Source organism: Maniola hyperantus, chromosome 5 (genome assembly GCF_902806685.2).
Source record: "Maniola hyperantus chromosome 5, iAphHyp1.2, whole genome shotgun sequence".
Lineage (NCBI taxonomy): Eukaryota > Metazoa > Arthropoda > Insecta > Lepidoptera > Nymphalidae > Maniola > Maniola hyperantus.
Window position 1 is genome coordinate 15,204,736 of NC_048540.1, and position 24,022 is coordinate 15,228,757.

A 24,022-nucleotide genomic window follows, 5' to 3' on the forward strand; every position below is an offset into this window, starting at 1 on the left:
TAACGATTAAGCAACTCTAAGTGCTGCTGTTAGTATAAGATTTTACGTCTCATCAACGTTGCTAGAATTCGAGATTCGAAACACAATAACGTCAAAGTAAAATGGACCTAAACAGCCTTGAATTAAAGTAAAAATTCCAATGCCACTGATTCTAATTTCGCAACGTTTCCGCTTGGAGCGCTGGCTATAGATGTGTTAACAAACTTGAGCTTTAAAACAAGGCAGTTAAGATCCAATTTACTATAACGCGGAAATGTTTTTAACACTCGAATACTATCAACGTTGGTCAGACATAAAATCCCCTACTAAGTGTTATACAGATAATCAAAAAGTGTACAATAGTACCTACTTTGAATAAATTTGTAAAATTAAGTTTCGTCTTGGTGTGAAATCCTTGCTCCTAGTCAAGAGTCAAGAGTCTTGACTCAAGACTCGAGACTTTTGTGAAGACAAGTCCGATGGCGCTTGCTTTAGAGCTACACCGCAGTACCTAGTTACATGAATTACAATGAGGGGCGGTTAGAAGGCAAAATATTTACCAACTAAGAGCTAGCTTTAGTAGATACTAAAAACATCGCAAAAAAATAACACTTCTGTAAAAGCATAATATGTACGCATTGACTTATAAATTACTTCGTATAGACAGAGCTATTGAACAAACAAAATGGCACCGACTCGGTGGTGCTATTAGCAGTTAGCACCAATGACGTCTGGATTTCAAACGGGTCGTTCATTAGTATCTAAGAGGTGGCGCTGATTTATTTGGTTCCAAAACCGTGAAAAACTTTTGTTTGCTTCGGCATATCTTGTCATTTATATCGATGTATGTACGACATGCTAAATGCGTTTTAAAATACCAGTTACCACCCTTTTTTTCGTTTGGGGAGGAGGAAAATCCTCATGGATACCACTGGCATGCCCGACTCCATTTGGGGTGCTGCCCAACGGCCTTCAGACTAAAAACCTCCTACCCTCCTTCGCTCTATCTTTCAGGTAAGACCTTTGCATTGCATCAGAAAGATACCACCATACCGGCAAAACCGTGCTGCCAAGCGATTTAGCGTTCCGTTACGATGCCATGTAGAAACCAAAAGGGTATGGGTTTAATAAAAACTGCCATACCCCTACCAGATTAGCTCGCTTTTATCTTACACTGCATCATCACTTATCACCAGATGAGATTGCAGTCAAGGGCAGTAACTTGTATCTGAATAAAAAAGCTCTTAACCACGGTACTATTATCTATAATATTACTCTGGTTAAAAGCTTTTTAACGGTAATATTATCTATAATATTACCGTGTCTTAACTTTTAAAGGACACGATCGAAACGAGATCGAGACCAGAGACTTTGCAAAATCTCATAAAGACACCGTAGAAATTCAGGCTAGCTGAAAAGTTAGCCTGCAAAAGTCGGGCCATACATTAACTACGGTTACTCTGGTCATAGCCATAATGGGAGATCGTTGAGAGCGTAATTAAAGCCTACCACACGTCCCGTCCATTCTCGTCCCAAAGCACTGAGTGAAACGAAGGTTGTTCGGCAACATACGGACTCAGTTTAGCCAGGTGCACGCCTGAAAAGGTGGTTTACTACTTTACTTGGTATAGTTTAGTATATAACATGGTGAGCAAACACAAAACATAATATCAGTTAATTAAAATATTACAAATAAATTTTATACTGAACTAGCTTACGCCCGCGACTTCGTCTGTGTGGACAACATGAATTCCAAACCCCTATTTTACCCCTTAGAGGTTGCATTTTTAAAAATCATTGCTTAGCGGATTTCTACGTCATTATAGCTATCTGAATGCCAAATTTCAGCCCGATCTGTCCAGAAGTTTGAGCTGTGCGTTGATAGATTAGTCAGTCAGTCAGCCAGCTTTTCCTTTTATATATTTAAGAAACCATCTTCTTTGTAAGTCTTTATTTATCTATTGTCGTACACAGGCCTTCACATGTTCCCACTTTTCATCCCGGTGTTGGGCGAGCCTCCTCCAAGTTTTTCCCGCAAGCTTGGTGATGTCGTAGGACCAACAAGATGGTTCTCTTCCAGTGTTTCTTTTTCCTGTACGTGGTCTCCATTCCAGAAGCAAACGGATCCATCTGTGTTCCTACTACAGACATGTCCAGGGACAAGCTCTTGGCAATAAACAAACTTTAATTGTGCACAAAAAGCATGCAACGCTTGAAAAAACGTCGCGTTTTATTATCTCCCGTGTGTTTTCAGACTAGCCTTACCTGCGAGGTATAATGTCGGATCGGTGGCTCCAGTTCCTCGTGTTACGGTAATGAATGCTTTTATTGCAGCATTGTAAACCCGGCGTCAAGAACGTATCCCTAAGTGCTTAGGTAAATGTTCCAGAGTGGATAGGCGTATATACATTAAACGGTGCAGAGGAAATGTATGGGAAAGGTAACAATAAACGATTGTTACGGTATTTTTTGTACGGTATACATATAAGGGAAAAAAGTTTGCCTGCTGGATTTAGGATTGAATTCGTATATCTCAAGTGATCCGGCTGGGAGTCGTACCAGACGTCTTATGAACTAGATGATGTCCGTTACTTCATCCGCGTAGATTAAGGATTTTTAAAAATACCGTGGGATCTCTTTGATTTTTCGGCTTATGTCCTTTCCCGGGATATAACCAAACTCTTTACCAAATTTCGTCAAAATCGGTTGAGCGGATGGGCTGTGAAAGGCTAGCAGTCAGACAGACACACTTTAGCATTTATAATATATTATTAGTATGGATAAGTGGAAACAGACTCCGGAAGAAAATGAAGAAAAAAAAGGTCATTTTTTATATTAGTGTGGGTTTAATAAAATACTGCTATAGGTACCCCCTTCCAGGTTAGCCCGTTTTGATCTTAGACTGCATCATCACTTACCACTAGGTCAGATTTCAGTCAAGGACTCTATGTATCTGAATAAACAATAAAAAAATCATAAATTCAGCCAATGTCGTGGAAATCCCTACTGGTGAGGTCCTTAATTTTTTTTAATCGATAGAGAAAATTTGTGACATTGTCCCATGAAAAAATTAGATTCCAATTCCTCATCCTGATGCTGCAGGTTACCTGACCACCAAGACTGATGGGATGTAGAAACTGTCAGTTATTAATTAATATTAGAGGTACTTACCAAGTAAAGACTTTTTGTACTCGAGGACCCAACTCCTCAGCCTGATGATGTTGTAAGGATTTGCATTCCTAAATCTAGATGATCCCACGGAATTTTTAAATACCTAAACCCAGTAGTATTAAACAACCCTCTCATAAAAATAAATTCAGCTCAAATATCAATTCCACTCGATAAACGGAAGCAAATATTATTTTTGCATCGGTGTTAAAATACACTCAATAACCTCTCTGAGGAAGATGCGTGTAAAAAAGGGATAAATTTAATCGGAAAACAGGATGATATGTTATCCCTCTCGAGCGAATATTCAAATATTCTGGAATAAACGCCAGCGCGTGCCACACCTTCGTTATTTTTTAAAAGCTGAAAGTTTCTCTGCGTATTGTCTCCAACACAGGGAGGAACGATCAGCGACTATGAAATTTGGATCGTGTTGGTTTTGGGAGATAACAGGTAACAAGAGTGTAAAAATCTTTCGTTATAAACTTTAATAGCATCTGGCAGGGCGAGAGACGCCTTGCCACGACACTAATGGTGAAATCTATAGAGCGCACTCTGACTTTGCTTAGACTTAAGTCAGAGTTAAAACGAGACAGATGTATATCTCTCACATAAATCGGTCTCGTTTTAACTCAATCTTAAGTTTTTTTTTTTTTTTTTTTTTTTTAATACAATAAAACTTAAAGCTAGCCTTATCTAATTACTATATAAATCATGACCGCGTGGAATGGTGCCAAGAATATTGGCTGCATTTCCGCGCTGGACAGCCAGGCTGATCCGCTGCGCAAAAAATGAGCCAGCCCTTCTGTCACCAGTTTTTTTTTGTTTTCAGATACAAGTTAGCCCTTGACTGCAATCTCACCTGATGGTAAGTGATGATGCAGTCTAAGATGATAGCGGGCTAACCTGAAGGGGTATGGCAGTTTTTATTAAACCCATACCCCTTTGGTTTCTACACTAAATCTAACGCTAACTCGCTTGGCGGCACGGCTTTGCCGGTAGGGTGGTAACTAGCCACGGCCGAAGCCTCCCACCAGACCAGACCAGAAATTTAGAAATTATAAAATTCCAAACTCCTGCCAGGAATCGAACCCGGGACCTCCCACTAACAAGACCACAGCGCTCACCACTGCGCCAGGGAGGTCGTTAAAGTCTGAGTAAAGTCAAAGTGCGCTCTATAGATCTCAGCCTAACTGTCTGGTTATGCATGACGTGATTTCTAATACTATTCCGAACAAAATATATAAAAAATTTGACTTAATACTTTGTAGTAAGATTTTTTACACCTTTGTCGTGTTTTTAAATACGATTAGATAGGTAGGTAGGTAGACTAGTTAAAGGGATAAAATTAAGAGACACTGAAATTGGAATACATTTATTTGTCTGCTAAATGGAACACAAAAAAGACAAAAAAACAAATTTATTTCTATTGAGTTAAAATGTACTTACTAAACATTATAATTCAATGTTTATTACCTGTTATCTCATAAAGCCATCATGATCCAAACTTCATAGTCGCTGATCGTTCCTCCCGTTAAACTGTGCTAGTATGTTGGGGACGATATTATGCAGATAAACTTTTAGCCTTTATAAAATATCGAAGGTCTGGCACGCGCTGGCTCTTTCTATATTCAGAACTAGAGCTTTTTTTCAAAATGAAACTGTCGTAACCGTCGTAACAAACGAAAACACCCCGTCCAATCGCCCGTAAAGCGGAAAAACTTGATTCTTCCATATTAGTTATCACCGTAAAAGCTTCTGAGTTATTCCACTTTTAGGATGCAGCTACACAAATAATGATTCGCTATACAGGGTGTAACCAGAACGCTAGCAAAAACTTAGCGTAATAATTGTTATACTACCTTAACACAATGCAATAACCGTTTGCCTCAATTCGTAGTTTTAGTGATTTAAAATTTTTCAAACCCGCAATGCATAGCGTGCAAAACTCGGGTCAATGCCCCGCCTACGATGCGGCATTGACTCCGATTGTTCTACTTACGCAACGTTCTGTTATAAGGGTTCTTTCGAAAATGTTTTTAAAAAAAGATTTATTTAATAACTAAAAGAAATACACTTTAATTAATCAATTAAACTTGAAAAATAAAATAAACTAGGAATAGAACACGGATATTTGGAAGAGTCAAGAGACGTTTACCCTCTTCAGAGGTCTAGCACGGACTGACTGGGAAAGCTACCTTATCCACCGGCGGTCAAGTCAGAGTCGGTCTGTCATCAGCTCTTTTGGGTACAGTTAAGGGGTGTAACAGCCCCCCGCTTAAGTGTAAACTTGCGCGTTGTAGGCGAAGTTTACCAACTTAAACAATTCTCAAGCGTGGTTCAGAAAGAGGGATGTCGTTGTTGCTGTCCGGGTTGTCTGTATTGCTAGGGGAAGAGGTTACTCTGTATTTTGAGTAAAAGGTTAAACATCTCTTGTTACAAAAGTAGTATAATACAAATACTATACAAAAACTTATAAAAACATATGAAATTATAGAATGAGTCGGTATTGATTCGGTGTTAGTCTGGGATTCTAATTCTTTTAATAGAGTTAGAGCGTCGTTTGCTCTAATATTTAATTTCATAAAATTATCAGAGTTGATCTGAGAATAAGGAGGTTTTAAGGGTGAAGTGAGATTCAATTTATTAAATGTTGTAAGGTTGCAGCAAGTGTCATTAATTAAATTAAAGTCTGAAAATATTTTATTTATTTTAATTGTAAGGTTGGTTGTACCAATGAGTTTTGTGTTTTTGCAATAACCATTGCATCTTGGTTTTAGAGTTATTATCCCTGTGCCAAGTAGGATAGTATCCAGGTTTTCATTTTCGCAGTCAATGTGTAGTTTTGTTGGTTCAGAATGGGTAAAAACCCATTGGTTGTTTCCAATGTCTTGCCAAATATGGACAGTGCCTGAGATAAAATTAATTTTGCATTCGTTTGGGAGTGAGTGTATGACTTTGGTGATTATTTCCGTTTCACATATCGGCTCATTCAAAATATTAAATTTAGCAACTTCATTACATATATACGAATTCTTAACTATAAGTTTACATTTACTATTTAGATCGTTAAAGGTACAATATTCTGATTTGTCCCTGCTCATGGCAATGTAGGATGCTGAAGGTATGATAAGGGCAAATGAGTTAGGTGTCCTAGCGTTATGTGCTACAGGGATAGGAATGACTTTGTACAGGTTGAAAGGAGAAATTAGGACTAGGGGAATCTTAATTGTGTATACCAACTTATTATCTAAAATGCACGATATTATTTCTGACAGTTTGATTATTATGTGTATATTATACAGCTCTAAATTTACAGGGAATTCCGAGAATTTCGGTAGGTGTTTTACATTGGCAACCAATTCATTATACAGGTCCTTCGGTGTTATAACGGACGGATGTAATGTATTGGTTTTTGCGAATAAGATAGAGTTTACAATATCTTCTAGTTTATAGGATAAACTTAATAAACTTGCTTGGAGCGCACTAAACACTTCTTGCATGGTGGTCTTGATCAGAATTGAATTCGTGATAATAGTCACATTGTTAATGTGTGACGTCAAATTTTCGACAACGTCATTAAGACGTTTTTCGTTCTTGTTAATTTCGATTAGGGTCTCATTAAAGTTAATTATAGCTGTCTTGGAGATAAGAATGTTTTCTTTAACTAAATTTAGTAATTTTTTATCATTGTTTTTTAATTGTTGGATAGCGTTACCATATTTGATTGCATCATCTTCGTCCATGGTACCGAAGATGTGTTTAAAAATGATACCGATACCAGGTATCCATGCTGACCTTTTACTTCTGGATGAAATCAGATGCGATAAAGAATGGTAGTCCCGTGTTAAATCTTCGAGCATGGGAATGAGTGGTTGGAATATATTCTGACATTCAAGACCGGTTAATGTATTACTTTTTGTGCAAAGATGCTGGGATGTATGTAGAACACTATTGATGTTCTCAATGTGGGGTTCTATATATTCTAACTCTATGGGTATAACTACATGTAAATAATCATTAACTAATTTAATTGAACCTATTGGGTTGAAATGAATTCCAGGACTGCTTGTAATCTGCTCGATGTAGCCATCGTGCCTTATGCCTTGACATAATACCGCTGGACTGGAAATATAAATATATATATATATATATATGTCTATTTTGTATATATTTTACTTAAATTTAAATTTAAAATATGTAAGTACTAAACTAGGCTTAATATAACAAACTTAACTAACTTAATTTACTGAACTTAACCTAATTAAGTTGTTGCCAACTTTATTTCGTCATAGTGTTGTTTAACATGACGTCGGTTAATTAAAACGGAAAGTGTATGGTTACCGTGGACCTTAATTACTTTATATGGTCCCTTCCATACTGGTGAAAGAGCTTTACGTAGGCGTACGTGGTTCTTTACATAAACCATGTCACCTACTTTGTATTCAACTGGACGGGAATGTCTGTCATAATACTGCTTGGATCTTTCTTTGGATTTCGTGATGTATTCCAGGGCTTTTTCACGTGATAGTTTTAATCGGTGATGAAGCATTTTAATATATTCGTGATAGGTCCCTGATGGATTGGGTTCAAAAAGAGAGTTCGGGAAATAGGGTTTTTGGCCAAATAATAATTCATGTGGAGAGAACTTGGTAGTACAATGGACATTGGTATTGTAAGCTAGGATGGCAGTATAGATATATTTGTGCCAGTCTGATTGGTTTTCATTTACGAAGGATTTAAGGTATTCCTTAATGGTTGAATGGCTCCGCTCAAGAGCGCCTTGAGTTTGGGGATGATAAGGTGAAGACCAAATCTGTTTGATTTTTAGGAATTTACAGGTTTCTTTAAAGAGTTCGGCGGTGAAGTTAGTGCCCTGGTCCGTTAGGATCATTTTGGGCAACCCAAAAAGGGAGATGAAATGAACAAGACATTCTAGACATTCTTCTGCAGTGATGTTAGTAATGGGATAAGCTGTAGAGAATTTGGTCAAATCGTCTTGCAAGGTGAGTATGTACTTCAAGGAGATTCTACCAGCTTCTGGTAGTGGACCCACAATGTCCAGACTGATTCTTTCGAAGGGTGCAGTGGATGTTGACGTGATTTGCATTGGGGCCCTGTTGATCTGGCGTAGTGCCTTGTTGGATTGGCATTGAGTACATTTTCTAACATAGTTCTCTATATCTGACCTCATGTTCTTCCAGCTATACCTTTCTTTAATTCGGTTTAACATTCTTGTAGAACCCACATGACCCGCAATGGGTAGATCGTGATTTTCCCTAAGTATAGTGGGGATTTCACTAGGGGTCGGATATATTAGGGTATTCCTATAAATTTTGATGGTAATGTGAGTGTTATGGAATAGGTAGGCCAGGATGTTATATAGTTTAGTATAGGATAATTTTACGAAAGGGTCTTTGAAATCAGATATTGAAATTTCATTAGGACTCTCAGGTTGTAAGAGCAATTCATTTCGGAGATTTTGTAGAGTTTTATATAACTCAGGATAAGTTATATCGTCGAAGTAGTGCACCTTGGCGAAAAGGAAATAGTAGTGTTTATCGCCTGACTCCAGAGTTATGAATGAATGAAGTGATCTTTCCCTATTTAGGAATTCACTGTTGTCGTTGTTGTTGGCGAGAATTTCTTCGACGTTTGGATTTGTTTCGTCTAGGTCAATTGAAGTAGGAACAATAATTATTTTGGAATCGGAAGATAGCAATTTATTGGCATATTCGTGAATTGTGGTATTATATTTATAATTTTTATTTGACATTGCTTTCAGATAATCAGAATAGGAATCACCGGATGTATTAGCAGGATTTGGTATATTAACAGGTAAATGTCCACGGTTGGGATTAGTAGGATTTAGTAGGGTTTCAGGATTAAACGGAGAGTTTGGAAGGCTGAGATCTAGGTCTAAAGGATTTAGAACGGGCAGGTCGTTTGAAGTAGACGGGTTTAGTACAATTTCAGGGTTATTAACAATATCCCTTTCTGGTTCATGATTCGAAGAAGTGCCAGGGAGATCGAAATCTATATGTTCAAAAGGAATCGGAGATAATGAGCCTAGATCAACACTCAATGGACTCGGAATAAGCTGTTCATCACCCAGCTGTTCTATTGGGTCAGCAATTATATTTAGTGGAGGTAAGTTATCTTCTCCACGAGCATCGTCAGTATTGATTGCATTCACAGGGTTTAGAAAATCAGATGGATATCGAGACAGGGCATCAGCTGCCGAATTGAGTCTACCTTTTCTGTATACTATCTCATATTCATATTCTTCGAGTTTGAGTCTCCATCTTTGGAGTTTGCTGGATGGATCTTTGTGATTAAAAAGCCATTTTAATGGGCGATGGTCAGTTACAATCTGGAATTTACGGCCATATAGATAAGGCCGGAAGGTTTTACAGCCAAATATTATAGCAAGGAGTTCCTTCTCCGTAGTGCTGTAATTACATTCACTTTTATTTAGTGTCCTAGAAGCGTAGGCAATTGGTCTTTCCCTGCCTATGGGACCTTGGGAGAGTACTGAGCCTATTGCGTGATTTGAGGCATCACATGTTAGGATAAATGGCTTTGTAAAGTCTGGATAAATCAAGACAGGAGCAGAGGTGAGTTTAGTTTTTAGCTCATCAAAGGCTACTTGTTGTTGATTTTGCCAATCAAAGGGAGTATCTTTTCTTAGTAAATGAGTCAGTGGTTTGGCAATTTTCGAGAAATCTGGAATAAATCTACGGTAGTATGAAACTAGACCAAGGAAGGATTTTATGTGTTTCGGGGTTTCCGGTCTTGGAAAGTTGGTCACGGCTTCTATCTTTTCAGGATTAGGTTTTACGCCTTGTTCTGTAATTATATGGCCAAGGTAGGCGACTTCTCGCCTCAGGAACTCGCACTTGTCAGGTTGCAACTTAAGGTTGTATTCTCTTAGACGTTGGAAAACACATTGTAGGTTATTTATGGCTTGATCAAGGTCATAACCGTAAAGGACAATGTCATCCAGGTACACAAAACATCGTGTTCCTTGGAGACCGGATAGAGTCGAGTTCATTAATCTCTGGAATGTGGAAGGGGCGTTTTTGAGCCCAAATGGCATACGAGTGAATTGATAGTGACCTTCAGGGACTGAGAAAGCAGTTTTTGCTTTATCTTCTTCTTCTACAAGGATTTGGTGAAAACCAGAGGCGAGATCTAGAGTACTGAAATATTTACTGGAACCAAGTTGGTCAAGAATTTCATTGATTTGAGGTATTGGGTAGGTATCTCCTATGGTCACGTCATTGAGTTGACGATAGTCAATGACAATACGCCATTTTCTTTGACCAGACGAATCTAACTTTTTAGGGACCACCCATATGGGGGCTGACCATGGAGAGTTGGAAGGTTCTATTATTCCCTGAGATAGCATTTGGTCAACTTGTTTCTTTACTTCAGCTTTGTGGATTTCAGGAAATCGATAGGATTTGGCATGAATTGGATTCTGAGATGTGGTTTTTATAGAATGCTTTAGTGCATTAGTGTATGTTAACTTCTCACTTGGAAGGTGGAAGATGTCGGAGTACTCGGAACAGAGATTGTATAGAGCATTTACTTCTTCTGAATTTAAATGCGACGTTCTGAGTTGGTTCAGAACTTCCTGGGTACGGCGGTAAGAATCTTGATATTGGATATTATTAACGGGATGCAAATGAGGTTGTTGATCAGGACATGTTTGGAGTTCTTCTACTGGACTCAGAGTAAAATTTAAGTTGGAATTTACGGATATAGACGATTCTGATGTATTAACTACAGTCAAGTTTATTCTATTATTCTTTTTGACCTTGACTAGGCAATTGGCTACCAGGAGATCCTTGACCAGTTTTTGGTCTTGTATAATACCTTCTTTTATTTCTGGATTTGAGACAGAGCATTCGATGACCATTTCAGATCTTGGAGGGATGTTATATACAGGTTCGTGGAATAGTAATTTTATATTTACATCATTGATTCTTAGAGTGTTCTTAGTGTAATTAATGTTACATCCAAAAGCGTTTAGCATATCGGTTCCGATTATGCCGTCATAAGGTAAGTCAATTTCTCTTACGACATGGAATTTGTAGCTGATTGGTTTTTGTTTGGAGTCCAGGAGTTGTAATTTTAAATTAAAGTGGCCCATGGTCTTTGTTGACTCTTGACCAGGATCTATTCCTTTTAGGTTAATTGGCTCTCTGATAAGAGTGAGATACGTTTGGATGGAGTCATATTTAATGAGACTAATTGCTGAACCTGAATCAATGAGTAATGAAAGAGGTATATCTGAAACAGAGGATTTGACGAGGACATGAGGGAGCAATATTTTTGCAGGATTAGCAGTAATTTCAAAAACTTTATTACCTTTAACGGCGTCTGACTTTGAATCTTTTACAGGATTGGAATTCTGGGATTTAGAATCGGATTTGGAAGGTCTGAATCCTTCACTTCGAACTTCAGACTGGATTTTCGCTTGCGAGGCGGATACGGAGGGTTTTGTCACGAATGCAGAGGTTGTGTTCACAGATCCAGAAGATTTCTTCACGGACACGGAGGGTTTCGAATCGGATACGGAAGTTTTCTTCACGGATACAGAGGGTTCTAACTCGGATACAGGGGTTTTATTCACAGATACAGAGAGTTTCGACTCGGATACAGAGGTTTTATTCACAGATACAGAGGGTTTCGGCTCGGATACAGAGGTTTTTTTCACAGATACAGAGGGTTTCGACTCGGATACAGAGGTTTTATTCACAGATACAGAGGGTTTCGACTCGGATACAGAGGTTTTTTTCACAGATACAGAGGGTTTCGAGTCGGATACAGAGGTTTTCTTCACGGATACAGAGGTTCTTGACTCGGATACAGAGGTTTCATTTACAGATACAGAGGGTTTCGAGTCGGATACAGAGGTTTTCTTCACGGATACAGAGGTTCCTGATTTGGATACAGAGGGTTTTGACACAGACACGGAGGGTCGTGACACGGACACGGAGGGTCGTGACACAGACACGGAGGGTTTTGACACGGATACAGATGGTTTTGGCACGGATACAGAGGGTCGTGACACAGACACGGAGGGTTTTGACACGGATACGGAGATATTTGTCACGGGTGCAGAGTGTCTCAACACGGATGCATAGGATTTTGACATGGATACAGAGGGTTTGGCATCGATTTTAAATTTTTGGTGTCCCGTACGGCACCAAGACGGGACCTTTATTCGTTTAAATGATTTGGAGAATACTCGTTCTCAGAGCCGGAGTCCACCTCATCACGAGATTCGATATTCTCTTCTTGCGTGAAATTTACACGACTGGGGCCTGGCCTAGAGAATGAGTTGGGATTACGAGCAGGGGCTTGCGCCTGAAAGTTGCGAGAACGGCTATTATTGTATTCTCGTTTCTTGCAATTCAATAAAATGTGACCTTCGGCTTTGCAGTATCGGCAAATTACCGGGGATTTAGCAGGCATGTCATTGGTTTGAGAGTAAGTGGGCCGTTGCGCAAAGTTCGGCCTTGGAAGGGGCGTAAATGAATTTCTAGGTTTATTACCTTTGTTTTCAGCGGGCTGGGACCTCCTATACAGAGTCTGTTGAATACGCTCCTCGGATACAGCTATATTAATGGCTTCGTTCAAGGTTCTTGGAGACCTGCATCTCACTATCGTGGATATGCGAGGGAGTAAACCCATTGTGAAATGATGGAGGGCGAGATCCTCCATGGCTGCAGACCGACCGGCTAACTGAACCGATTCGGCATTAGTTAGTGAAATCTCCGTTAGGAGTTGTGACAGGCAAGTCTCCACCTTAAGCGCGAATTGGCTAACATTCTCGAGCGGGCTTTGCTTGCTCTCCTGTAGGTCTGCTAGCAGGTGTGAGTAATGTTTCCTCTCACAGAATTGTTCCTTAAGGAAATTTTTTAATTGCAACCAGCAGGTGAAATCTTTTATGGAGCAAGCAATTTCCGCCTTCCCTTTTAGCTGACATAGTATGAACTTAAGCAAAATAGGTTTTTGTACATCACTGGCAAGTGAAATAGCATTGTCGCAATTTATGAGGAATGAATTGAGAGTTTCACGGCACCCATCGTATGGTTTCACAAACTTGAATAACACATTTAGTTCCATCTCGATATTTGACTGTTTCACTGTTATCTTCTGTAAGACCGGAGATTGCTCAGCGGATTCTGGGCTCTTGACATCGAAAGGCATATTTGATATGAGGCCAGACGGATTTGTTTATGTTTGAGATAAGACGAGTTCAAATGTATTGTCTTTGAATAACAAGCTCGACTCACATTAATACGTGGGCGGCGATAACGGCGATCAGCGACGCTTGCATTTCGGGGATTGCGGATGCCCCGATGGCTCAGTGGTAGATTCCTCGACAGGACACAGAGGGCACAGAGGTACACAGAGGGACACAGAGGGACACAGAGTAGCACATATGTTACTAACACTGTAATAGTTTCACTTCACGTTTGACACTTTGATATAGTAATTAGTTCACTTTGTCACTGATTTACACAGAGGGTCCAGGGATATTAATTTGTATCCCTTTACGCTGCCACCAATGTTATAAGGGTTCTTTCGAAAATGTTTTTAAAAAAAGATTTATTTAATAACTAAAAGAAATACACTTTAATTAATCAATTAAACTTGAAAAATAAAATAAACTAGGAATAGAACACGGATATTTGGAAGAGTCAAGAGACGTTTACCCTCTTCAGAGGTCTAGCACGGACTGACTGGGAAAGCTACCTTATCCACCGGCGGTCAAGTCAGAGTCGGTCTGTCATCAGCTCTTTTGGGTACAGTTAAGGGGTGTAACAGTTCGTTGCCCTCGTCAGTTAGATGTTTTATTTGCAATATATCGTAAACTTTTACAATTTTTTTTTGTGGTAGGTATCATATCAGTAATCATCAGTACTATAACCTGTCTTCGTTTTTGCCAGCGTTCTGGTTACACCCTGTATATGGCTAAACACTATCCACGGAAAGAAGTTAATATAGGGATGTCTCTATTACGTAATCCCATACAAATCAGAGAGATAAAAATCTCAGTGAGCGTTAACCATTTTGAGTCACCAACCGATCACAAACGAGATTATGTTTTATACTTTTTTATATATTCATGTTTCATGAAAAATCCGGATGAACGAAAATGCCTGGAGGTAGAATACTTGTTCTTTTTTATGTTTCAACCCCTATTTCAACCCCTCTGTCAAGTGTAGCTAAATCATACGCCTAAGGCCATGATCGCTAACGAAGTTTCAACCCTATAATTTTAGCACGCGCTGTAACAGCACCCTAATATCATAAGCTATTACAAAATCAAATATGCACTTGTGTTATATGATTTTACTCTCTATCCCAAGTGAATAGAGTTCATTACAAGTGGAAATTTATTATTGTCATCAGTTTTATCGTGCACGCTTCGAGAGCTTGTCGTTCGCAAAGCCTGTAAATTTTTTCCGCTTTTCCGCGACTTTTTTAAGCTCTTTTCGTAAACAAAGTTCCAGCTTTTGCTATGTTAATACGCTTGATGAGATATTGCCAGTGTTCCTCAAAGTTTGGAGTATGTAATCTGTAAACATAGATGCTTTGACTAGAAAATACATGCAAATTATTTACAGCAACACTGTTAGGGGTCTATTAGACGATCAGTTCTGGATATTAAAGCAGCCAAGAATTGTATCTAGATATTTTTATACATATACATCATCATCAACCGATAGACGTCTTCTAACGTTGCGCCTTCCGGTGCGAGGTCGCCATTCTTGGCACCCCAACATCTATCGGTTGTCCGAAATTTATTATGTGCCCTGCCCATTGCCACTTCAGCTTCGCAACTCGTTAAGCTATGTCGGTTACTCTAGTTCTCCTACGGATCTCCTCATTTCTGATTTGATCACGTAGAGAAACTCCAAGCATAGTTCTCTCCATCGCCCGCTGAGTGATTCTGAGCTTTCTTATGAGGCCCATAGTTAGCGACCATGTCTCGGATCTATATGTGATCACTAGCAACACGCACTGTTCGAAGACTTTGGTCTTCAAGCACTTTGGACAAGAAGACATCTCGAAGCTTCCTGAACGCTGCCCAACCGAGTTGGATTCGACGGCTACTAATTCAGCTTTGTTAAATTATTTAGAAGTTACCGTAACCTCTATATAAAGTCTCAACGAATAACAAAGATACGCTACATTTAACTACCGTTATTCCAATCTCTCATACCACATATCTTGAACTTTTCTCCCCTAAAACGTTTACATAAACCTGATTTATAAGTGTAACGCGCTAAAACAGGCCCGAGCTCTTTTAGTCCAATGTGGAGCACATTTACATAATATATTTCGCGTGTAATATATTATGTTATATTCACAAAGGAGGTCCATATATTACTTTATAATACGGACGTGTATAAAGAGCATTACTGTATTTTTTGCAGGCGTTATATTACTTATGAAAAAAAAACATAGATATACGGTACCATAGAAATGTAAAGGGAACTCCTATTTATAAAGCAACGTTCAACGATCAAAAGTAAAATAATTAATTTTACTTTTGATCCTATCAAATTTGTTTTAATTTCTTGATCAACATTAATTTGCCATGCTTAACTTTAGTTGGGTCTACATTAAACGTAAAGGTTGCAGTAGAGTCGCGAGCCAAATGCTATCTTGGTGTCGAAGTGCCTTGGCGTTGTGTGATGCTCTTTGGTCTAATCAACCTGGGCTCTCTTGATTACGCGACCCAAGAAATATACCTTCAAGCAGCGTACCCTTTTCAGGACACTCGCGTAACTTTTATCTCTCATGAGAAAGAGAGAGAGATCCGACAAAAATTACGCGATAGAAAGTAAGGCATTTCCTAAAATTTAGGCTTCGCTGTGCCAATTCAATTATTTTATTGCAACATCATTCCTAATCCAAATTAAATATAAATAATAATTGCAAATTCCTGAAAGGCCGGCAACGCATTGGTAGTTCCTCTGGTACTGCAAATGTTCATGGGCGGCGGTAATCACTTAACATCTGGTGACCCGCCTGCTCGTTCGTTCGCCATTTTTATTAAAAAAAAACAAAACAAGAGTCGCTATAATATATTTAAACATATTTGCAGAGTGATCCTTCTATATCAGTGAAAGGTAGGTACTTAGTAAGTAATCTTTGGTCTAACGGGTCTAATGTTTTCACGTGAAACTGTGTATCTTGGATTTCATACAGATAATTAATCAATGGCAAAGGAAAAATGTAACAAAACGTTTTATGTATGGTGGATGGAACATTAAGGTGAAGGCATCAGTGTGTATTATGAAGATGATAATACCGGGAAAGTATAGTGAAATTCATCTGGGAAGCATATATTTTTATAGAAAACTAGCTGCCCTGGCGAACTTCGTTCCGCCTAATAGTCGATTCAAATTTTTAAATTTTTTTCTCCGTAAGAACCATCCTTGTACTTCAAGGAATATTATAAAAAACTAGCTTTTGCCCGCGGCTTCGCCCGCGTGGCCTACAGGAAACAAATGTCATTTTTTTTCCAGAAACAAACGTTATAACATCAGGACGCGCACCCTGAACAGCACCGAATAACACATTTAACCTTCCATCCTCCATTTCATTCCTTTTGGGGGGGGGGGGGGGGGGGGGGAATTTTCTCATAGTCGCTTCTTAGCTGACACCTCACCTCAATAAAAAAACCTACTTGCCAAATTGCCAAATTTGAAGTTAATAATATCAATAATTAAAACTTTACCATGCAAACTTTAGTCCCCTATTTTATCAACCTTGTGGGTGAATTTTCCAAAAATCCTGAAACACGTATTTCTTCATTTGTGACCGAGAACCTCCTTTCTTAGTGGATACCTACTATGGAAATATGTTTTCTCTGTAAGTGAATTTTGTAATTCTTTGAGAGAAATAAATAATTCTTTTACCTGACCTACTCTTTACAAAGAATAGACCCTCCAAATTTCATGTCTTTAGGACCAGCGGTTTAGGCTGTGCTGTGATATATATGTCAGTCAGTCAGTCAGTCAGGACTTTGAATAACATTGTAAAGTATAACATTACCTTTTCAATTTTCTTTAATCTCGAGGGAATTTCACGGTCAGATATCATTCTAATTCTAATAACATAATATTATACGTATTAATTCGAAGAGTAGGTACTTTATTATTCCACATTTTATTAGATGCTTCTTAAATTGGAACCTGCTAAACTTTTCCTCCGTACAAATTTTTCATAAAATCTCTATAAGAAGCCGGGCTTGGTTGAGCTCACAAAATTGGATAGCTAAAATTACCTATAGTACGCGACAGGTCGAGATGGCAATCAGGGTCCCGCCCTGCACACCCGCACAGTCCCCGCGCTAACCCGATGCGGGCGAGTGCGAGTGACATATGGGTGTGCGAGTCGCTTCCACCCCGTCTTATACCCAGATTGCCATCTCGAACTGTCACGCACTATACATTTGCAAAAAAAATAAAAAGTGTAAAAAAAGTGTAATTTTGTACGACAGGATATGATTGTAGGGTAAGCCTAGCTTATGCCCGCGACTCCGTTCGCGTGGACTGCACAAGTTTTGAACCCCTATTTTACCCCTTAGGGGGTTGAATTTTCAAAAATCGTTTCTTAACGGATGTCTACGTCATAATAGCTATCAGCATGCCAAACAGCCCGATCCGTCCAATAGTTTCAGCTGTGCGTTGATAGATCAGTCAGTCAGTCAGTCACCTTGCCGTTTTATATTGTTACGCCACACACTTGAGCCAACCCGAGCCAATCCGAGCCAACCCGAGCCAACCTATGTGAGGCCGGCTAATCACTGCCCAGCCGGTCTATCACAGCCAATGACAGCCACTTACCGCCACTGACAGCGAATCACCGCCAACCGCAGCCTAACAGCGAATCACAGCCCACCTACCGGACGCCTTCGGTAGGGATACAGCTTTAAAAAGCCATGAGAGCTCATTTCGAGAGATATTATTGTACGTAACATGGTGTCAGCAAAAACTATGCCAGTTTGTGTTCTAAATATTAGTTAATCGGTAAATTCAGTGTAAGTAGAAATTGTGACAAGTAAATCAATGCAAATTAATAGTGATATAAATAAACAGTAATAAATACATCAGTGTAAGCAAAAACTAATGTGTTGTAAATAGTATTAAATATAAATCAGTGATTATTATTGCGATGAATGATTAATAAATAAATTGGAGCGATTATACTGCTTGCTGGTTTTTATTTAACCCACTGCTTCATCTCAGAAGTGGGATAGATAAGGAAGGCTATGTGGCATAATCGCGCCGATTCGGAAAAGACGGGCTGCTTTGTTTGTCCGCAAGGATAGAACAAATCACCACGTGAAAATTCATGTAAAACGAGCGGCAAGAAGACACTTCTGCGGCCCGGAAAATCCTTAGAAGAATTTTGGAAAGAGATATTCATCTGCAGTGTTTATGGTTTCGACACTCGATGTCAACCTTCCACAGCTACGTAGACATGTTAACCGAGGTATGATCCATCCATTACTCATTTCAAATTTTGATCCCGTTTATAATGATATTAATGCATAGTGTAAAATACGCAGCATCTCACTGAGATACCCGCAATTTGAATTCGCAGTTTAATTCTAGAAAACATACTTGGTGTCTTAGTTGAAGTGCTTCCCAACCACGCATGCTGTTTTTCCTATGTGGAAAACCATAAGAGTGCTATATCACCATACCGCTACAGTAAAAAAAAATATTATATGAGAGGTATCATGTTGTCTAAACTAAGGAAAAAGAACTAAAAATCATGCATAAAATGTTTAAAAAAAAAAGACAGCATTATTTTTGAGTTTGTCCGTAAATAAATAAAATACCTGTACGTAAAACTTAACAAGTAATTTTAAAAATAGTTTTCTAAAAACCCCTGACTGCGGTTTGCACCGCACCTTTTTCAGCCCGCACATTAAAGCGCATAAAATCCGCAACTTTGAGTTTTTTATTAAGTATTTTATGTACTTGGTGACACACGCCATCAAGACGAATGATGTATCATTTATCAAAATTGGTTAAGTTGTCGAGTAGTTACGAACAGACATACATATTTCAGGTCAAACAGTAACCCTTCCTTTAAGCTTCGCGTAAGTTAACAAAAATATCTAGTAATCGATGATAGCAGTTTTCAGACTACCCGCATATCTCAGCCAGAATATTTTTTTGAAACAAGCTTTGACGTAATTTTTTTCATATTTGTAAACGGTTCAGTCGTAGTGTAATTCTAAGGTTAATTTTTTAAGTCGGTGATATTCCCGCCGCAGTCATACAGACTACAGAGGGCAGGTGTGAGATACGTATAAATGATTTTGATGGGCACAATGATATCAGATATTATCTTAAGAGTCAATTGCTAAACAGTTTCAGTGTGCTCAAACTCTGTTTTACATATTATCATATTTTACGTTGACTGTGGAGTTTCTTGTGAAATTAATTTTTATCTGGTGTTAGATTGTTGTAAAATGAATATAGATCTTTATAAGAGGGAGAGACGTCCTTCATAAACCAACCGGAAGCTACTTGTATTTAAACGATATTGTGTTCAAAGTTATCTTTCTTTTCTCGGAACTTTTGGCGAGTCCGTGAATTGCAAGTGTCACCACCTATGATGGTCACCACTTAGCGGCTTTGTTCTGTGGCCTGACGCCAGCAGTCGGTGCGAGGTACCTCATCATGGAGTGCAGGGTTGCAGCCAGCGGGTACCTATATGCCGCCGCAACATTGCCTGTTCGGGAGTGCTCATTTATGTTGTATGGTATGACTTCATTTTTTTATATATTATTATACTAAAGGTAGTGTTCATGATGTTGGTACGTGTTGTAACTTAGCACAGTAAGTAAATCTTACTCGCATACGGCTCTAGACGTAGTCTCACATAATGTACGAGCCAGTATATTGGTACGAGTAAATAGTGTAATGACGGCAGAATCAGGCACTTTAGGAAACGAATTAGTAATAACCATTACTAGTTAGACATCCTTATGGTTTTGATAATACTTGTGTTACCTGAAAAAAAGAGTAGTGCTTGTATGTACAACACATGTAACGTACTTTTGCTGACAAGTTTTCAACCGAGTAAATTTAATCTCATTCTACCTTTAGATTTTCGGTTTAAATGGTAATTTTGTTTTGAACCATATGATTTAGCCATGTGTCCTTCATTGTTAGCCAGGTGGACCATAAATACCGTCAAAAATTTTACTAAGCCGACTAGACTGACGTTTTACATAATTAGATCTAGTTCAGTTTGTGCTATTACGCCTACCTGGTTATGTACGAGTAGCTGAAATAGTAGAAATGGATAGAACACTTGTTATTATTTGACTAAAGATCCTGTATTGCCTAAATTCAATCATGAGCTACCTACGAAATTGCATAGATATTAGATACCAAAAGCCTAACTTTTTGTAGCCAAGCCTAACTTTTTGTAGCCAAGCCTAACTTTTTGTAGCCAAGCCTAACTTTTTGTAGCCAAGCCTAACTTTTTGTAGCCAAGCCTAACTTTTTGTAGCCAAGCCTAACTTTTTGTAGCCAAGCCTAACTTTTTGTAGCCAAGCCTAACTTTTTGTAGCCAAGCCTAACTTTTTGTAGCCAAGCCTAACTTTTTGTAGCCAAGCCTAACTTTTTGTAGCCAAGCCTAACTTTTTGTAGCCAAGCCTAACTTTTTGTAGCCAAGTCTAACTTTTGTAGCCAAGTCTAAGTTTTTGTAGCCAAGTCTAAGTTTTTGTAGCCAAGTCTAAGTTTTTGTAGCCAAGTCTAAGTTTTTGTAGCCAAGTCTAAGTTTTTGTAGCCAAGTCTAAGTTTTTGTAGCCAAGTCTAAGTTTTTGTAGCCAAGTCTAAGTTTTTGTAGCCAAGTCTAAGTTTTTGTAGCCAAGTCTAAGTTTTTGTAGCCAAGTCTAAGTTTTTGTAGCCAAGTCTAAGTTTTTGTAGCCAAGTCTAAGTTTTTGTAGCCAAGTCTAAGTTTTTGTAGCCAAGTCTAAGTTTTTTGTAGCCAAGTCTAAGTTTTTTGTAGCCAAGTCTAAGTTTTTTGTAGCCAAGTCTAAGTTTTTTGTAGCCAAGTCTAAGTTTTTTGTAGCCAAGTCTAAGTTTTTTGTAGCCAAGTCTAAGTTTTTTGTAGCCAAGTCTAAGTTTTCTGTAGCCAAGTCTAAGTTTTCTGTAGCCAAGTCTAAGTTTTCTGTAGCCAAGTCTAAGTTTTCTGTAGCCAAGTCTAAGTTTTCGGTATTCGGTAGCAGTACTTTCATCTCATTGCTCGTTAAAACATTTACATGCAGGAATTTAAGTAAGATTCCTTATAAGGGGTAATAGCACTCACAGCAAGTAGCTATTTACTTCAACTTTACCGCCGGTTAGTCTTTCAAAAAAAAAATCTTAAAAGTAAGACATGGAAAATAATAAAATTCTTACTGAAAACGGTAATTTTGATGAATATTGAGATTTCTGTCTCGGTTTTATAGTTAGATAAGATCGCAGGTTGAATCACAAACCAATAGCATTGGATTAGGATTTTACAGAGTTCATGTTAACCAGTAATCACATAATATGACCCTTCCGTAAGATAGCGAAAGGTTATCGCTTATGATCAGTATACAGGTTGGTTATTATAATATGTTGTTTTCGAAATTTGTGATAGGATAAAGCTAACTAGATAATGTAACTTTGTATGACAGGGGGATTTAGTTATTTAGCGGCAAGTCCCCACAAGCTTTGCAACAAAAGTAAACACTGATAACATTTACCCTGGTACATTCTTGTAACTAAGCTGGTAGGCATTGGTAGGTCCTGAAGTATTAAGGGGCTTGGAGGCTACAAATTATTTACATGCCTGGGTGCAGCAGACTCCTTAATTGCCATATCACAGTGCTTACGGTTCCTATATTGCCAACTATTCCTATAAATAACGTGAAACCGAAGATCTCGTTGAGCTATTGCCTACTAGAAAGTTAACCAAACGTTTTCCCATTGCGGGAGCAATCATTGTTTCAGGACGGCCGAATGTTACGCCACACACTTGAGCCAACCCGAGCCAATCCGAGCCAACCCGAGCCAACCTATGTGAGGCCGGCTAATCACTGCCCAGCCGGTCTATCACAGCCAATGACAGCCACTTACCGCCACTGACAGCGAATCACCGCCAACCGCAGCCTAACAGCGAATCACAGCCCACCTACCGGACGCCTTCGGTAGGGATACAGCTTTAAAAAGCCATGAGAGCTCATTTCGAGAGATATTATTGTACGTAACATGGTGTCAGCAAAAACTATGCCAGTTTGTGTTCTAAATATTAGTTAATCGGTAAATTCAGTGTAAGTAGAAATTGTGACAAGTAAATCAATGCAAATTAATAGTGATATAAATAAACAGTAATAAATACATCAGTGTAAGCAAAAACTAATGTGTTGTAAATAGTATTAAATATAAATCAGTGATTATTATTGCGATGAATGATTAATAAATAAATTGGAGCGATTATACTGCTTGCTGGTTTTTATTTAACCCACTGCTTCAATATATTTAGATACGATGATGATGTCGAGTACGATGGCTGACATAGAAATGCAAAAGCCAGTAAATAAAAGCTTTTAAAAAACCTTTTAAAGTCATCTAGGGAAAGTTATTCAAAATTCTGTTAACATAGACTTCTATTATATTCTTTGAGAGGAAGTTTTCGAGCCAAACTCATCAAATTGAATTGCGTATAATTCAATTTTTAGATTGAAATCGACTGAATCGGTGCTGTTATTTGCAGCTGCCAATCTCCTGTCAACTCGCAAAAGGTTCGGTCTGAAATCATTTTGAAAATTTCGAAAACAGTCGTTTTAGAGATCCTTTTGATAAAGACTGCACAGTGGAGTTAGTGTGAAAACAATGTAAATCAACGTCCAAAGTTTAGAAGTTTGAATATAAATCTTCCGATTTTGGGTTCAAGTTGGTAAGGTTTAGATGACGCTTCGGTTATGACGACTTGTTTGTTAAGGTTCTCATCTTTTTTATTAATTTTTTAAATAGAGCCTCGATAGCTCAACGGTTAAAGGAGCGGACTGAAAACCGAAAGGTCGCCGCCGGTTCAAATTCCACCCGTTGCACTATTGTCGTACCTACTCCTAGCACAAGCTTTACGCTTAATTGGAGGGGAAAGGGGAATATTAGTCAGCAATTAACTTGGCTAATATTCTTTTTAAAAAAAGAAAAAAAAAAATACCTCACTAGGATCGAAGAAAACAAAGCATTCCAATCAAATCGTCTAACTATTAGAAAGCATTATCATCCGTTACGAAACCGATACCGGAAGTCGTGTGAGTAAAGCAAATATGGCGGGCGGATGTGGGTCGTACGTCACGCCACAGATCCCCCGGTTCACTTCCGGTGCTATTTGATGCACGACGTGACGACTCCGGGCCGATCACGATTTGTTCGTATGCCTTACGGGAATTTATTGCTACGGATGCGATTTATTACCACCTTACGGTTTAGTGCATACTGGGAAATTGGAGATTTCTTGTGCCAGGTTGATTTGAATTTGAAAATTCACGAGTGTAAAAGGGTACCAGAAGTGAGTTTAAAGTCAGACAGAAAAGCAGGGCATTATAAGCTATTTTTGAATTAGTTATTTGAATGTACTCTCTTGTTAAACTTGCGCGCAGACAATGATCACACGCGTATAGGTTTATCGAGAGGTTTACTCTTTATACTAACCTTACTAAAACATTAACCTGATCAGGGCACAAAATTATTACAACCAATCAATCAAAATGGCGGCCTAAACACAAAAGCATTCAATAGTCGCCGAGGCCCGAGCTAGAACGAGACTAGCGTAA

General features: G+C 38.6%; 2 protein-coding genes and 1 long non-coding RNA gene across 4 annotated transcripts in view; 1 reads left to right on the forward strand and 2 right to left on the reverse strand.

Annotated features, from left to right (window-relative positions):
* Positions 1–24,022, reverse strand: part of Grip (Glutamate receptor interacting protein) — a 377,891-nt gene that overhangs the window by 90,789 nt on the left and 263,080 nt on the right. The window lies entirely within an intron of this gene.
* Positions 5,283–6,834, reverse strand: LOC138402405 (uncharacterized). The gene has a single exon (XM_069498800.1). It carries the CDS (start codon positions 6,648–6,650, stop codon positions 5,466–5,468), a length of 1,185 nt encoding a protein of 394 aa, XP_069354901.1. The 5' UTR covers positions 6,651–6,834; the 3' UTR covers positions 5,283–5,465.
* Positions 17,920–22,682, forward strand: LOC138402360 (uncharacterized). The gene is made up of 2 exons (XR_011236760.1): positions 17,920–19,962; positions 22,191–22,682. It is a non-coding gene; the product is annotated as an uncharacterized lncRNA (long non-coding RNA).

Bases quoted from the DNA above. Each gene is read 5' to 3' on its own strand.
- LOC138402405 (XM_069498800.1), bottom strand. From the start codon at position 6,650: ATGCAAGAAGTGTTTAGTGCGCTCCAAGCAAGTTTATTAAGTTTATCC.